Consider the following 17,775-nt stretch of genomic DNA (forward strand, 5'->3'; position numbering starts at 1 on the left):
TTAGGGAACAGTTCAAGGAAATGAACTGATAGAAACATGAGATTTTGTCATAACCTAGTGTTACTTCTCTCATTTTAAGGCATTATAGCAAGGCCTTAAGTGTGTAACAAGAGTAAAATCCCAGGTTAAGTTTAGTGAATCTCCTGTTAAAAAGAAAGCAGTGTTTCATTCTGGTTAAACACTGGTCACATTCACATGTTTTCCTAATTCACACTGCCACTGATTTTCATATCTCTTAAATGCAGTCATTAAAGTGATATTCATCCTAGTTTGACAGAATGTACTAAATTTTTCCTCATTGGCAGTCTGACGTGCCGGAAGGAGTCATAAGGGTCCATGCTCCACTTCTCTCTAAGGTGTCCATGGCCATTCAGCTCACTAGTCACACCAAGGCCAAAGACATACTGGCAAAATTTCAATATGAGAACAGGTGAGTAAAAGTGAATATAGGTCTCTGTACAAGGAAGGTGATGTTTTATCATAAAGATGAGTGACTTTCCAGGCATTTACAAACTTGACCTTTTTGGAAAATTAGAACCTGTTACTTTGGGGACTTTACCAATAGAGTAAGTCAAAAGTAGAGAAAGAGATTAAGTAGACCATAGAATTATTGATAACAGAAGTGTTCTGTTTTTTTTGTTTGTTTGTTTGTTTTTAATAAATTTCTACAAATGGGATTCTTAATAGATATCTTCTATCTTGGTGGTTTCATTTACTACATGAGTTTTACCTTTTATTAGAATAAAAAATATAGCAAGTTATTTTTAGAGCTACCTGGAATACCATTCCAGGCTTCACTGAGCTTCAACATGCCTAGATCAGATAAAGTTTATATAGTAAATGGACATCATAGCCATTGTTTTCCTTAAAACATAATACTAATAAATCTTGGGATCAGAATTTTATTTACAAAAAGAAATCCTTTTGCTCATCTCCCGTAAGTCACCTTGAAGCAGCATTAATCAGGGTGATTTTTCTATAGGCATGCTTATTCAAGGATAAACATTTGCCCTAAGGTTTTTAAAAGATGAGAAGCATGAGAGGCACTAGTTTAAATCCATCCATTAGAGAGGAGGTACAGCTTGATGGTCTCTAGTAAAACTTGTGGATATTCTTTTTATTCTTTTTGTTGTTGTTGTTAGAGAAGAGAGTGAGAGCAAGCGGGGGGATTGGGAAGGGCAGAGGGAGAGGCAGAGAATCTTAAGCAGACTCTTTGCTGAGCACAGAGCCCAACGTGGGGCTTGATCTCACAACCCTGAGATCATAACCTGAGCTAAAATCAAGAGTTGGACACTTAACTGAGCCACCCAGGTGCCCCAAAACTGATGGAAATTTCTAAAGAGAAGCTTTCCAATCATGTTAAAAAGGAGTACTCATGTTGAGGGGGAGAAAAAAGCCAATTGCGGAAGATTACATACCATAAGACTCCATTTATGTAACATTTTGAAATGACAAAATTTTAGAAATGAGGGGTAGGTTAGTAGTTGCTGGGAGTTGGGGAGAGGAGATCATGGGAGGGAGATGGGTATGGTCATAAAAGGGCAACACAAGGATCTGACAGTGTTGGAGTTGCTCCATATCTTGACTCTGGTGGTAACTGTATTGAACTTAACACACACACACACAAATGAGTACAAGTAAAGTGGGAAATTTGAATAGGATAGGTGGATCATAGCAATGTCAGTATGCTGGGACTTTATACTATATTTGTATAAAATGTTACCATTTGGGGAGAAGTGGGCAAAGAGTATGAGGAATTTTTCTGTATTATTTCTTAAAACTACATATGAATCTACCACTATCTCAATGAAAATATTTCAATTTAAAAAAACAAGAGTAGCCAATAAAAGTAATCTATGGTGTTAGAAGCCAGAACAGTGGCTTTCTGTGAGGGTGGAAGGGTTGGTGACTAAGAAGCCTTGACAGTGGCTTTGGAGACGTTCCTGTTTTAGATTATGGGGGCTGGTTACGTGGTATGTTCGCTTTGTGAAAATTCTTCAAGTATTCTTATGATGTGTGCATGTTTTGTATGTTCTCTCTCTCTCCATATACATATGCGTATATATGTATGTGTATATATAAGCATATATAAAAAAGAAAAGAAGAGTAGACAGTCCAGCAGGAGCCCAGAAAACGTACTTCTCTCTGTTGCTAGAACACTGTAAGTAGTAACTGCTAGGCAGTAATAGAGAGACTTGAAATTCCACTCGGGGGATGCGAACATCCAATAGATGGCTAGTCACATGCGTGACAAAACTGCCCCTGGATTCTCATGTAGACCTTTTGTAGAATGAAAATGTTCTAATAAAAATAAATTAGAATCAGTGACTATAAGTAGATGCAAATCCTTTGTATGAACTTCAAAAGATGTTCAGTCCATTTTCTTCACTCGTTAGAACCGTGGCCAATTTCAGTTTAGTTGTAAACTGGCCCATTTTTGCCTGTTTCACTAGAGGCTTATTTTCTGACTACTAACCACCTCTTCTGTTTAAGTAAAAAAAAAGCGGGGGGGAGAGAAGTCCCATTCCTCCCAGGTTCTCCCTCTTCTGACTAAAAACCCCTGGACATAACACAATGACAAGCATAGGAAGACTGAAAGGTAAAGAGCCGAGTGCGGACTGCCTAGGGACATGGGGCCTGTGAAACAACGTGGTGGTGAATGCCTGGATTTCCTTATTGCCTCCCATATGTCCAGGCAGGGTGCTGTAGGAACCTTCAGCCTGGCACAGGCACACACAATAATGAGCTCCAAGAAGGAGATCCTGTTCCGCAGCCAAAGGACTGGAGAGAAGGTGGCCTAACCACAAAAAAACATTTTGGTAATATCTGCCCTACTCCAACCAAACACCAACAGAAAAAGCACACCACTACACCTGTATTTTCAGTGGGACCAAGCAGGCAACTGATATATATGCCCCACCCGACAGAATCAGGTGGCGATCCGGTTCCCAACCACAACAGTGTCAGCAGGGTCCTGCCTCTAGCTGAGTCTCCTCCACCCAGCAGCAGTGAGACCTAACAAATCAGTGCAGAGCAGACAGTTACTGACCAGCTTCACACACACCACCCCCCTACCCCCCACCGCCTGCCCCAGAGTCAGGAAGGTCCCTTGAAGAGCTGAGCTTTACCCTCACCCAACAGCAACAAAGCAGCAAGAGTCTACCTTCTGTTGCCTCTCCCTGCGGCCAGCAGAGCCCAGCAGGGGCTGATCTTACAACCTCAATCAGAGGCAGCAAAGCAGTGCCAGTTGGTGTCCCACTTTCACTGGGCAGGTGTCAGTGGGGCTCAGCAAAAAGCTGAACATACCCACCCACTCAGCCCTTGTGCTAAACTTCAACAGGAGCAATGGCTGCCAAAAAATGATGATTAAATAAGATCCAGAGTCTCATAATATCCAAAGTGTCTGCAGTGTGATACAAAATCATTCATTATACCTAAAACCAGGAAAATCACAACAGGAATGAGAAAAAACAATTGAGAAATGCCAGCGCTAAATTGAATCAGCTGTTAGAATTATCTGACAAGGGGGCGCCTGGGTGGCTCAGTTGGTTGGGCGACTGCCTTCGGCTCGGGTCGTGATCCTGGAGTCCCGGGATCGAGTCCCATATCGGGCTCCTTGCTCAGCAGGGGGTCTGCTTCTCCCTCTGATCCTCCCCCCTCTCGTGCTCTCTCTCTCTGTCTCATTCTCTCTCTCAAATAAATAAATAAAATCTAAAAAAAAAGAATTATCTGACAAGGATTTTACAGCAGCCATCACACACATGCTTCAACAAGCAGTTATGAATTCTCTTGAAACGAAAAAATAGAAAATCTCAGCAAACAAATAGAAGTTATAAAAAAGAATGAAAGAAAATTATGGAACTGAACGATAGAATAACTGAAATAAACTCACTAAATGGGCTCAATATTAGAATGGAGATGACAGAGGATATAATCAGTAAATTTGAGGAATATCAGTAGCATTATTCTGAACAACAGAAAGAAGACAGACCCAAAAAAGTGAATATAGCCTCAGGGATCCAGGGACTGTAGCTAGAGAGCTAACATTTGCATCATTGCAGTACCAAAAATAGAGAAAACAGAGAGGAACTGAAAAAGTATTTGAATAAATAATGACTGAAAACTTTCCAAATTAGCAAAAGGTATAAACCTACATATTTAAGAAACTAAGTGAACCCAAACAGGACAAACCAAAGAAATCCCTTCCAAAACAATGTAATGAAACTTGTAAAAATTAAAGACAAAAAAACAAACCTTGAAAGCATCCAGAGCAAAGTAATGCCTTTCTTATAGGGAACACCAATTCTAATTATAGCAGATTTCTCATTTCTCATTTGAAACCCTGGAGGCGGGGTGCCTGGGTGGTTCAGTCATTAAGCGTCTGCCTTCTGCTCAGGTCATGATCCCAGGGTCCTGGGATCCCTGCTCAGCTGGAGGCCTGCCTCTCCCTCTCCCACTCCCCCTGCTTGTGTTTCCTCTCTCGCTGTCTCTCTCTGTTAAATAAATAAAAACTTAAAAATCTTAAAAAAAAAAAAAATGAAACCCTGGAGGCCAGATGGAAGTGGCATAACATCTTTCCAAGTACTGAAAGAAGGGAACTGTCAACCTTGAATTCTATGTCCTGCAAAAAATATCTTTCCAGAATGAAGGGGAAACAGACATACTTCGGTGAGGCAAAACTAAGGAATTTTGTTGCTAGCAAATTTACCCATAAAGAATGGATAAAGGAAGTTCTCTAAATAGAAAGAAAATGATAACAAAGGCTTGAAACATCAGAAGGGAAAAGAGAACATCAGAATGGGTAAAAAATAGTAGTAACTGTAATAGATTATCCTACTCCTTATGCATTTTTTTTTTAAAGATTTTATTTATTTGACAGAGACACAGCGAGAGAGGGAACACAAGCAGGGGGAGTGGGAGAGGGAGAAGCAGGCTTCCCGCGGAGCAGGGAGCCTGATGTGGGGCTCGATCCCAGGACCCTGGGATCATGACCTGAGCCGAAGGCAGACGCTTAACAACTGAGCCACCCAGACGCCCCCCTTTATGCATTTCTTAAATCATATTTGATGGTTGAAGCAAAAATTGCACCACTGGATATGGTGCTCAGTGTATGTTGAGGACACATTTAAGACAGCTTACTTTCTTCCTTCCTTTCTTTTAAAAGATTTATTTATTTATTTTAGAGAGAGAGAGTGGGGGAGGGGGTAGGAACAGAAGGAGAAGGAGAGTGAGAATCTCAAGCAGACTCCCTGCTGAGTGAGGAGCCGAAAGCAGGGCTCCATCCCACGACCCCAAGAACATGATGTGAGCTGAAATCAAGAGTTGGACGCTCAACCTCCTGAGCCACCCAAGCGCCCCAAAACAATTATATTTTGAAAGGGTTGAGGCTCAGCCCTCCTTATTGTCTGCATAGTGACTTCTCTCCAAAGACTGGAGTATGTAAAGGGGGGAAAAGAATAACTTCATAGTCATGAAATCTGACCTCAGCAGGTGAGTAACATCAACAATGATAAAGTCACACTGATAATGTGTAGCCCTGATAAAAAATGACGAAAATGGCACTTCTGTCACTTTCTTCCCAAGAACACATAACTCTTGCCAAATGTGAGAAAAAATCAGACAAATCCCAGTTTGGAAATATTCTACAAAATACCTGATGAGTCCTCCTCAAAACTGTCAAAGACATCAAGAACAAGGCAAGTGTAGAGGAAGAGACCTGATGAGACATGACTATATATTAGTTTCCCAGTATTTCCATAACAAATTACCTCAAACTAGGTGGCTTAAAACAACAGAAATGTATTCTCTCAATTCAGAAGACCAGGAATCTGAAAGAAATGTGTCAGCAGGGTTGGTTCCTTCTGGAGGCTGTGAGGGAGAAGCTCTCCCATGCCCTTCTCCTAGCTTCTAGTGGTTGCCAACTTCCTTGGCATTCCATGGTTTGTAGATGTTATCACTCCAATCTCTCCATCTTCACATTCTCTTTGTGTTTCTCTGTATTTTCTCCCCTTCTTTCAAGGATTCACTGGATTTTAGGGGATCCCCTGCATCCAGGATGATTTCGTCTCTAGATTCTTAAGTACTTACATCTGCAAATAACCCTATATTCAAATAAAGTCAGATTCTGAACATCTAGGCAGACGTGAGTTTTGGAAGGGACCCTATTCAACCAATTATAATTACTGAATATACTGCAATATTCTGGATGGGTCCCTGGAACAGAACACAGATGGCTATGTAAAAACCAGGAACATCTGAATAAAGTATGAACCTTGGTTAATAATAATGTATTAGTATTCATTAGTTGTGACAAATGTACCATATTCGCATGTTAGAAGTTAATAATAGGGGAACAGGGTTGTGGGGAATATGGAAACTGTCTATACTATTTTCACAATTGTTCTCTGAATCATAAAAGAGTTCTAAAATTAAATTCATTTTTAACATTTGTCAGAGTTTTACCAGTTGGGAGAACTACTGCTTATTAATGGTAAATAACAATTTCAAAGTAAAATAGATAAGGTTTAGTTATGCTAGAATATTAAGATTATCTTTGTTTTAAAAATGAAAGCCATATATGAATCAGCAGTCCTCTTCATTTAACTTATGTTATTTTTAATTTAAAGAACTAAGAATAAATAGAATTAAATATTTATTTTTAAAAGTATGAGAGTAAAGAGAACTGATGGGAATAGGTTTCTACACATCACTCAAAATAGTAAAACATCAATCCCAATAGTCCATGATAAGTTACATATGTTATTGCAATGCCAAAGAAACCACAAAGAAAACCATACAAAGCAGTATATGAAAAAACACTGTAAATAAGTCAAGATATAATCATAAGAGATAAACCATATCCTGGGCCATAAAACAAATTTTAATGAATTCAAAATAATTGAAATCATACAGAATATCTTTTCTGACCATAAAGTAATCAAACTAGATGTTAATAACAGCAAGACAACATGATAATTTCTAAATACTTGAAAATTAAACCACACACTTCTGAATAATCCATGGGTCAAAGAGGAAGTATTAAAGGAAATTGTTAAAAGTACATAGAATGAAAATAAAACTGCAACTTAACAAATTTTGTACAGTGCAGCTAAAGCCATACTGAGGGAAAAATTTACAGCAATAAATGCTTACATCTAAAAAGAGGGCAAGATCTCAGAGCAAGTAAGTTTCTACCTCTAGAAACTGGAAAAGTAAGCAAAATAAGCAAGCAGAATGAAGGAAATGATAGAAGAACAGAAATCAGTGAAATTGAAAACAGAAAAATGATAGAGATCAGTGAAACAAAAAGCTGGTTCTTTTTAAAAACAATAAAATTGATAAACTTCTAGAAAGACTAACAAAAATGAAATCACCAATATTAAGAATAAAATAGGAAATATCACTGTATATAATGCTTCCCTTAAAAGGATAATGAAATACTGTGAACAAACTATATACTCAAAATCAAAATCTTAGAAGAAATGGACCAGTTCCTCAAAAATCACAAATTACCAAAAGACAACCAAGATGAAATAGTTTTGTAGCCCTTAAGGAAATTGAATCTTTAAGTTTCCCAAAAGAGAAATCTTCAAGCCCAGATGGTTTCACTGGAGAATTCTAGCAAATGTTTAAAGAATGAACACCAATTTAGCACATTCTTTTATCAGAAAGTAGAAGAGGAAGGGCCACTACCTAACTCATGTTATGAAATTAGTATTGACTGGACACCAAACAAACACTGAAGACTAGTATCTCTCATGAACTTAGAGACAGAAGTCCTCAAAAAAAATCAGCAAATCTAATCCAACATATATTAAAGGAATTACAGTGACCAAATGGGATTCATTTCAGGTATGCAAGTTTGGCTCAAAATTTAGAAATTAATGCAATCCACCATTGGATTGGAGAAATATCATATGATCATGTTAATTGATATAGAAGAAGCATTTGACAAAATTCAATACCCATTCATGATTAAAACCCTCAGTGAACTAGGAAAAGGGAAGAACTTCCTCAACTTGATAAAGACCACCTACAACTAACATTCTACTTAACGATGAAAGATTGAATACTTTCCTTCCAAGATCAAGAACACTACTTTTATTCAAAATACTATTAGAAGATTAAGCCTTGCAATAAGACAAAAAGAGAAAGAAAGAGAGAAGAAAGAAAAGAAGAAAGATTGTAGAGGAAGAAAAAATTGCCCATAACAAAGTTTATCATTTTAAATTTACAGTTCAGTGGTATTAAGTACATTCACATTATTGTATAATCATTACCACCACCACCATCCATCTCCAGAGAGATTTTATCATTCCATACTCGGACTCTGTCCCCAGTAAACAATAACTCCTCATTTCTTCCTCCCCCAGCCACTCGTATAACCACTCTTCTACTTTCTGTCTCTATGAATTTGACCATTCTAATAACTGAAATTTTTAAAGATTTATTTATTTATTTTAGAGAGAAGGGGGGAGGGGCAGAGGGAGAGGGAGGGAATCCCAAGCAGACTCCCTGCTGAGCACGGAGCTGGATGCGGGGCTCAATCTCACAACGCTGAGATCATGACCTGACCCGAAATCAAGAGTTAAGACAGCTAACAAACTGAGCCACCCAGGCGCCCCTCAAATAACTGATTTTTGACAAAAGTACAAAAACAATTCAGTGGATGAAAGACAGCCTTTTAAACAAATGATAAATGGTGCTCTAGCAGTTGGACATCTATAGACCAAAAAAAAAAAAAAAAACCCACAATGGATCACAGATTTAAATGTAAAATGTAAAACTATAAAAGTTTTAGAAAATAGCAAAGGATTTCTCCTTTTGATGTCTGTGATGACATCAAAAGCATGATCCAGGGGTGGCTGGGTGGTTCAGTCAGTTGAGTGACCAACTCTTGATTTCAGCTCAGGTCATGATCTTGGGGTCCTGAGTTCAAGCCCTGTGTTGGGCTCCATACTCAGCGAGGAGTCTGCTTAAGATTCTTTCCCTCTGCCCCTTCCTCCATGCTTTCTCTCTTTCTCTAAAATAAATAAATAAATCTTTTTTTAAAAAAAGCATGATCCATAAGAGGTAAAAATTGATAAATTGGGTATTATCAAGATTGAAAAGTTATATACTGACTCAATGAAAAGGATGAAAAGACAAATACACTTACAAACCTCATATCCAGCAAATGACGAGTATCTAGAATATATGAAGAAAACTCAATATTCAACAATAAGAAAAAAGCAATCCAATTTAAAAATGAGCAAGGGGTGCCTGGGTGGCTCAGTCAGTTAATTGTCTTCCTTCGGCTCAGGTCATGATCCCAGAGTCCTGTGATGGAGCCCTGCATCAGGCTCCTTGTTCAGCAGGGAGCCTGCTTCTCCCTCTCCCTCTCCCTCTGCCCGTCACTCCCTCTGCTTGTGCTTTCTCTCTCTCTCTCTCTGTCAAATAAACAAAATCTTATAAAAATAAAATTAAATAAAAAATAAAGATGAGCAAAATACATGAACATACATTTCACTACAGAGGATATACAGATACATATGCACATGAAAAGATGTTCAGTATCTTTAACCATTAGGGAAATGCAAAGCCACAGTGGCATCATTAAATATCTTTGAGAATGGCTAATATAAATAATAGTGATGACACCAAATACTGGCAAAGATACAGAGATCTTGGGATCACTCATACATTGGTGGTGGGTATAGTCATTATGTAAAACGGTTTGGCAGTTTCTCATAAAACTACGCAACTGCCATGCGACCCAGTTTTCACACTCTTGGGCATTTTTTTCTTTTAAGTAATGCCTGCACCCAGTGTGGGGCTTGAACTCAGAACTCTGAGATCAAGAGTCCCATGCTGCATGGACTGAGCTAGCCAGGTACCCCATGGGCATATATCCCAAAGAGATGAAGATTATATTCACACAAAAACCTGTATACAAATGCTTAAGCAACTTCATTTATAATAGTAAAATCTGGAAAAAAAAAACCCAACAGATGTTTTCCAACAGGTAAATAACAAACTGGCACATCCATACCATGGTGTGCTACTCAGCAATAAAATGCAACACCTTGGATGAATCTCCAGCGATTTATGGTGATTGAAAAAAAAGCCAATATAAAAAGTTCTATACTCTGTGTTTCCATTTATATAACATTTTTGAAACAACAAACTTCTAGAAAATGTGGAATAGAGTAGAGGTTACCAGGGATAAGGGATGGAGGTAGGAAGGAGGACAGAGAGGGAGGTGAGTGGGCTATAAAAGGGAAACAAAGGGGATCTATTGGTGATGGAAATGTTCTGTATCTTGACTGAATCAATGTTGACATTCTGGTTGTGACAGCACACTAGAACTTTGCAAGATCTATCTGTGCAATTTCTTAAAACTGAGCAAATCTACAATGATCTCAAAATGTTTAATTAAACAAACAAAATAGGTCACACATCTTTCTTCCTCACAAAGAGCTGAGGTCAATCTTTTTGAAGTAACTAAGCTGAAAGTTATTCCTCAGGTGGGATGAAGATCAGCCACTCCTCTACCGCAACATTCTAGACTGGGGTGGAAAAATGCAATTGGGCAATTATTTTCTCTGACTTGCTTTCACTATAGAGCAGAAACATGCAATGAAGTCAACATTAAGCAGTTTGAAAAGCTTTAGGTAAGTTTAGAAACATGGCATGGACAGAGGAGAGAATCCCATTCAATTTTTGGCAAAAAAAGAAATGAAACCTGACTTCTTTTGAACTGAGAGTAATGTGACCAATGACAAGGCAATATTAAACATCCAGCTGCTCCTTCACCAGCCTTGGTGTGTCTGTAACAGTCAGCTCTTAAATGAAGCTGACAGTTGTGGATAGAATGGGCTCCAGGTTGCTGTAGGGCACAGCAGCGTCCATCTTGGTTTGGAATAGTCCCATCGTCACTGTGCCTTGGATGCTTGGCTATGTCAAACAAATAAAATTGTTTTTTATCATAACTTTAATCATAATAATGATTTGTGGGTATATTTCATTCAAGGCAGAAGGAATTGTTTGTTGCCATGGTTATTTAATCCGCATATTTACCTCAGATCATGGAAGAAGGTTAAATTACATTGCTTTCTTTTTTTTCAGTCATGGTTCATCAGAATGCATTAAGATTCAGAATCAACGGTTATATGAAATTGGAGGAAATATAGGTAAGTATTCTCTAATGGTTTTTACTCCTAAATTCTGATCACTCTAAAAAAAAATATGCTATTGTTGTAAAAGCATATTTTACAAGTTTCTTAAATATAAATTCAACATCAGTAAGTTTCTGAATTTTTAATCTCATGTGAGAACAGTTGTATGAATTTCCTAAAATACTTTCAAAATTTAATTGTAAATATTTTAGTTGATATGGAGTAGACTTTTGGGTCTTTCAAGTGTGCCTCAGGGTTGGAAAGTCTTTCCTGGAGATCCCTGCAAAACAGAGAACATCATGGAACGTTGACATTGTGACACCTTTTTTGTTTAACTTCCCTGGTTTCACCCTCAGCCCAGGTTCATTCTTCCTATTTCCCGAGGGGGAACAAAAAGGAATCAAATGGAAATTGCCTCTGCTTGCGTCTGTATCCTGCCTTCCCCTTCAGGTCTTCTGCTTGCCCTCCACACAGTCTGGATGAACCACCCCAACTCCCACTTAATGACCAGCACCTCCACATGTGCCTCACTTCGTGTTCCCGCCTGCCACTCAGGGCCTTGCTCCAGCCCCCCATTCTCTCCTGCGCCATCAGCTTTTCACTCCTAACTGCATCATTTCCAACTACATAAACATTTTTGGTAATTTCTGTCATCTTCACAAAACTCTCTCTTGACCCCCTTCAAGCTTACTTCGTTCCTGTGTTCTGCTTTACAGCAAAAACTCCTTGAATCCATTTTCTGTCCTCCAATTTTTTCCTCTTGTTCTCTCTTGAAACCACTCCAGTCAAGCATTACCCTGCAACACTTCACCAAAATTGCTCTTGTTGAGGCCACCAGAGAACTCTTATGTTGTGAAATCCAGTCATTCGTTCTGGCTTGATAACTGCCTGAGTTGATCTTTCCCTTCTTGGAAAACATACTTTTCACCTGGTTTCAAGGACAACCTAAGCTTCTGGGTTTTGTTCCACTTCACTGGCAGCTCCTGAGTCTCTTTTGCCTGCTACTTCTCATCCTCTCAACCTTCAACATGGAAAACTGTGGGGTCAAGCCTCAGAACTCTTTCTGCAAGTAACTTCCTTGGTGAGCTCAGTCCATCTCATTGCTTTAAATATACCTGAATGCAGATGCCTCTCAAATTATATCGAGACTTCCACTTGCAGCACCAGCCTTGCAGATCCAGTCGCCAGGCACATTTGCCTTGGAGCCTTTGCATTTACTCTTTTTCCCAGAATGCTCTCCTTTAGAGTGTTCACTTCTCACTCCCTCACCTCTTGCAGGTGTTTGCCACTGTGTCACCTTCTCAAAGAGACCTTCCAGGATCTCACCTTCTCTAGGTGTGCCTTCCCAGCTTTGTTGTTCTCTCATGTTCTTGTCACCACTAGATTTAATTTATATTATACTTGCTTATTTGCTGGTTGTCTTTTACCACTTTGGGAATGTAAGTGCCCTGAGGGCAACTATTTTTGACTACCTGATGCATTTCTGTAGCCCTAGCCCCTGGAATAGTGCCTGGCATATAATAATGCTCAAGAAATATTTGATAAATGAATGAATGAATGAAGCAAGCAATCAAATATTGGTAGTTTCATTTGAGACTTTGGTATACATTTCAAACACACTGTACATAAAGATTTTCAAATGTATTTGCCTCATGGAATGATCTTTTTGTTATCATTTCTAGATTTCCTGCCTGTGGGCATTGCATCTGTAGTAAAGAAACAAAATGACCATTCCTAAAATGAACTTGATTTTAATCTTTTCTAGCCCTGGTCAAGTTACTGTCTGCAAAACCATTAGAGGACATGTATTATTATATAAATGATCAGTTTATACCTTAGACAGGTTCTTGCCATATTTTCCTAATTGATGTGGTGAGTCTAGGGAACAATTTTTCTATAGTTGGTATGTCTGTTTTTTCCACAATTTTACATGTGATTTATTTGGAGTATTTCACAGTCAGAAAGAAACAAAGAAGGGAAGGAATAAGGCAGGCAGGCAGACTGGCTTTGCTAAAGAACCTTTAAGATGTTATCTACTTACTTTTGGCTGAGAGAACTATCTTGGCTTTATTCGAACCTTACCAACACGCACATGCACACATAGAAGTGTGCACTCTCAGAAACATTCTCTGATTTTCTCTTTCCTTTAGGGCAGCATTGCTTGGATCCAGATGCTTATATATTGGATGTATATCATGTAAATCCTCAAGCAGAGTGGGTGATTAAACCCCAACCAAGTTTTTGAAATAACCCCCAAGATGGCAGCTATCATGTATTATATGCCAAGAAGATTCTACATTTGGTAGGGAAAATAACAAGACTGTTTTTGACATGTTTATTCCAATAACCCTCTTGGTGTTTCTCACCCCAAGTGGTGTCTCCCAGCATTGTCAACATGAACTGTGGAGGAGGAGCTGGTTGACTGAGCTGAGGCATTCTCCTATGGTTCCTTGATAATGGTGAAGGAAAGATGCTGTGATTGTTCCAGAAGAAAGGCCAATCTAGCATATGGAACTCTAATCATTTCTAGTACTTTGACTTCACAGCAGAAATGAACTTCGTCTTATACCTAAAGATAAAAAAACACTCCTTTTTGTAGCAGATGCTACCAAACACAAGAGGTGGAAGAGAGTCTTTTTTATACTTATCTTATATACATATGTTGACCTTTCAGAACAATGCCAGAAATATCAATAATTTCTGCTCTGCAAAATAATTCAGATCTGCTTTTCAAAGGGAATCAGTTTCTGAAGTTACACATACAATGTTGATGCTCTGACTTGCTCCCAAATTGGAGGAGGATGAACTTCTGTTGAAAGAACACTGTATTGTTAAGTATGTCGTACTGTATTATGACTGTCCACGTCTGGTGCAAGTGAACATTTTTCTATTGTAGATAATTGAAAATTGATATTTATAAAGCTTATTCTCTTATGAGCACAGGTTCCATGGCAAAGGTTAGGTTGACAGAGGGTGTTCTTACGCTTTCATAACCTTTTGTGTAGTTAATAGTCACAGAACCTCTATCTTTTCATCATGATTATGGTGCTCAATGAAAAGCTTTCTCTGTGCCAGGCACAGATTTCTTTTCCTGATCAAACATATCATTTTTTAATATTTTACAACTATAGATAGTCACTTCTGTAGCCCCAATTTAAAAATATAGAATTGTCTTTATCCAGCTGCTCTTCATCCAAAAGTACTGAAAAATACTGTTATGTCCAGATTTTATATGCTGTAAAAGCAAATTATTTCTGTTCATCAATCATAGACATGGCCAAGCACTATGGATTAGCCTCAGGCTTTAAAATCAGATGCATATTTGGTAAGCTGGAAACTATCTTGCTATGAAGATCCTGCAGAGCCATTTCCTAGACCTGCAGTTGGTGAGAACACACTGTTCTCCACAATCTAATGGAGAGCAAATCTGCCATGTGCTGAGGGGTCAGATAGCTCTGCCTTTCATCTTGAGATTGCAGATACAGTTCTAGGGTTAGCTAGAAATGGGGACAGAAGTCTCATTTATCCTACATGTGTGCTTTGGATTAGAATCCACAGATTGATATTTCACTGAATTTATAATAATTTTAATGAGATTTAATGTCCAAATGACTCTTGCAGTTTGAACAATAAAGTTACAAATACAAAAACATTTTACCAAAGCATTGGTAAAATGTTTTTACCAAATGTTTTTACTGATGTTTCTACTTACCAATTCTCAAAACATGATGTGATAATTTAAGCCCACATATAGAAGAAATCTTTTTTTTTCAAGTAGGCTCCACACCCAGCATGGAGCCCAACGCAGGACTTGAACTCATGACCCTGAGATCAAGACCTGAGCCAAAATCAAGAGTCGGATACTTAACCAACTGAGCCACCTAGGTACCCCTAAAAGAAATCTTTTATATGCAGCATTATTATACCTAGATATCTCTAAAAACATTATTTATATTCAACATGTAGATAATTATGTTTCTAGTCATTAGGATTTTGTTACATTTTTTATAAAAAACTCAAATATCCATTCATTTTGTTTGAGAATTTTTATTTCTTGTGCCTGAAAACCCATTAGAAGATAAACATGTATCCTGTAGGTTTTTATTTATTCCTACATTTCATCAGTTTTCAATGTTTGGTTAATTGATGGCATGTGAGTTTACATAATGCATTTCAAGAGTCTGAAAAAATGCTTTTATTGTTTTTGAAATTCAGACAACAGGAGGAAACATTTTACTTTATGCAGTTGCTAACTTCCAGGGCATAAGATGGCAGTAATTTATACCCACCCATGGAAGAAATTCTTCAACTTAGCTATCTTATATTTCTCTGTATTACATGAAAACGGGGACTGATTTTTCTCATTGTGTTTCCTATAGTTTCAAATAGTTAAATTCTGTTGTAGAAGATTTTTTTTATAGAAGATTTACAGATCTAATTTTTTATTTGAGAATTTTCCCATCTTTGGACTGAAAACACATTAGAACCTATACATAAGTTCTAAAGGTTTTAAGATCTACTCCACTTGTCATTAGTTTTAAATAAGTGGCTGACAGATGACAGGTAAACAACTGTTTCTGAATTTCTTACTCACTTCTGTGTGGTGTCAGATGTCGAAGACTTAGCTGACTCAATAGCTTTAAATTAATCACTTGAATGTATTTAAGTATGTGTGACAACTTTCAAATAACTGTAATATGGAAGGCCATGTCAATACCAATATCTTTGAATATAACTTTTATTCTTTGTCACAGGATGAACTAAGTGATTAGAGGAGAATTTCAGTAGACACACAGACTAATTTTTGTATGAGTAGAGGTTCTTTTTACTAATTTTATTCTTAAAGAACAAACAAACCCCTACAATTACAATTCAAAAATGTCTGTCAAATAATTATTGAAACTATCTTTGCTTTATCAAAAGTTATTTTAAAATAGTTACAGTAGTCTGTCAAATGAGTTGTATATTTGCAAACAAAAGAAGAGTCAGATCCTGGGCTTTCTAGATTCAGTTCTTACTTGTTTCCCACCCACCCCCTCCCAAGTGCTCTTGGTGTACAGTCAGGAAAATAATATCCAGGAAGGTATTAGAGAAAGTTAACATTTTAGTGACACTTATTCAGAAAAAACCCTAGGGCTGGCTCATTGTTTTCTCCATTTTGCAAAAGAGGATCCCTTTGTTAAGCAGCTAATTGGGGGATATGATTCTTAAAGCCAGTGATCTTCAAATAAACTGGAATATTAATTTCATTACAATGTGTACACAGTATAAACTACCTCACTTGCCTTTCTTAGGAAAAAAATTAATGGACTTCAACAGTTTTTGTTACAGACTGTCCCTGAGTCATCTTATTTAAGTCACGTCAGCTAGCTTTCAGTGTACATTTAATAATATACACTTAATGATGTAAAATATTTTTAGTGCAAGCTTTAAAGCCAAAAATACTCTGTAACTGTGACCTGTGGTATACTCTGAGAGAATTCATGTCCCTTAGTCACTGTCTTGTGTGTTTCACCATGTTGCAATGCAGGTTTTCAGGTGTGGGAATTAATAGTCATCTCTTCTTTCAGGCATTTTTCAACTGCTTTCACCATATTGCACTTTACTGAAAAGTAACATGAGATTAAAATGTCCCTTCTTTCTTTCAAGCATATTTCAACTGTTTTTCACAAATGTTTTACATGCCTGAAAAGAATATATATTATGGGATTAAATAGTTCCTAGTTTCTGACAGGCATTTTCAGCTGTTTTCCATAAATATGTCATTTAATAAAAAATAATATGACATGGATTAAAATGTTTCTTTCAAACATTTTGAATAGTTTTACACATACACATACCTTAATTTAAAAACATCTTTTCTTTCAGTCATTTTCCAACTATTTTCTGAAACAATGTGATCTGATTAGAAATTGAATGTCACAAGAAATGCCAATGTTTTATGTTGTCTCCCATCTCAAAAGTTAATATTCTTTAGTCCCAGCTTTCATTGTTAAGTATAATATGTATGTTGCATTTTATCCATAAAAATAAAGAGAAAACAAACTAAAAGCCTTGTCACAAGAATTCTTATAATAATCCAGCTTGTCTAAGGGCAGCATGATGCTAGTGAGAGAATGAGAGCTTTAAAGTCGGAAGGTATGTGTCTGAGCCCACTCTCTGTCTGACCTGCCAGGTGGTGGTCTTGTACAAAAGCCACATGGCACGATAGTAATGGACGGTTGTAAGTAGGGGATAGATCGAATTAACAACAACAATTTCCTAAATTGGTTTGAGTTGATGTTTGGGACAGGTTTTTAATATGTGTCTTTAAAAAAAAAAAAAACACAACTTTCTTAATAGATACAGAAAATATTTGACAAAATTCAATACCAGTTCATAATCTTTTTTAAAAATTCAACATTTTACTGTATATCTTGTACAAAAGGCAAGAAAGAAAAGGCATAAATATTAGAAAAGAAATAAAATGGTCTCTGTAAATGATAATGAGTATGTGGGAAAGACTAGAGTATCTTCAGCTATTAGAACTAGTAAGATAATATACCAAGATCATGGCATACAAGATGATTATATAAAATTTAATTGTATTTTTTGTATTAGCAGCAAACAATTGGAAAAT

General features: G+C 37.3%; 1 protein-coding gene across 5 annotated transcripts in view; it reads left to right on the forward strand.

Annotated features, from left to right (window-relative positions):
• ARHGAP28 (Rho GTPase activating protein 28) overlaps nt 1-17,207 on the forward strand; it is a 187,059-nt gene extending 169,852 nt beyond the window's left edge. For 3 of the 5 annotated variants that reach the window (XM_081801586.1, XM_081801588.1, XM_081801589.1), the window contains exons 15-17: nt 306-430; nt 11,107-11,171; nt 13,277-17,207. In XM_081801586.1, coding sequence (XP_081657712.1) covers nt 306-430; nt 11,107-11,171; nt 13,277-13,401 — 315 coding nt within the window. In that variant the 3' untranslated portion in view covers nt 13,402-17,207. The remainder of the gene's footprint in view (nt 1-305; nt 431-11,106; nt 11,172-13,276) is intronic. The other 2 variants (XM_081801587.1, XM_031035434.2) reach the window with 2 other exon arrangements.
• Nucleotides 17,208-17,775: the final 568 nt, after the last annotated feature.

This window comes from Leptonychotes weddellii, chromosome 13 (genome assembly GCF_054177405.1).
Source record: "Leptonychotes weddellii isolate Sample4059 chromosome 13, ASM5417740v2, whole genome shotgun sequence".
Taxonomy (NCBI): Eukaryota; Metazoa; Chordata; class Mammalia; order Carnivora; family Phocidae; genus Leptonychotes; species Leptonychotes weddellii.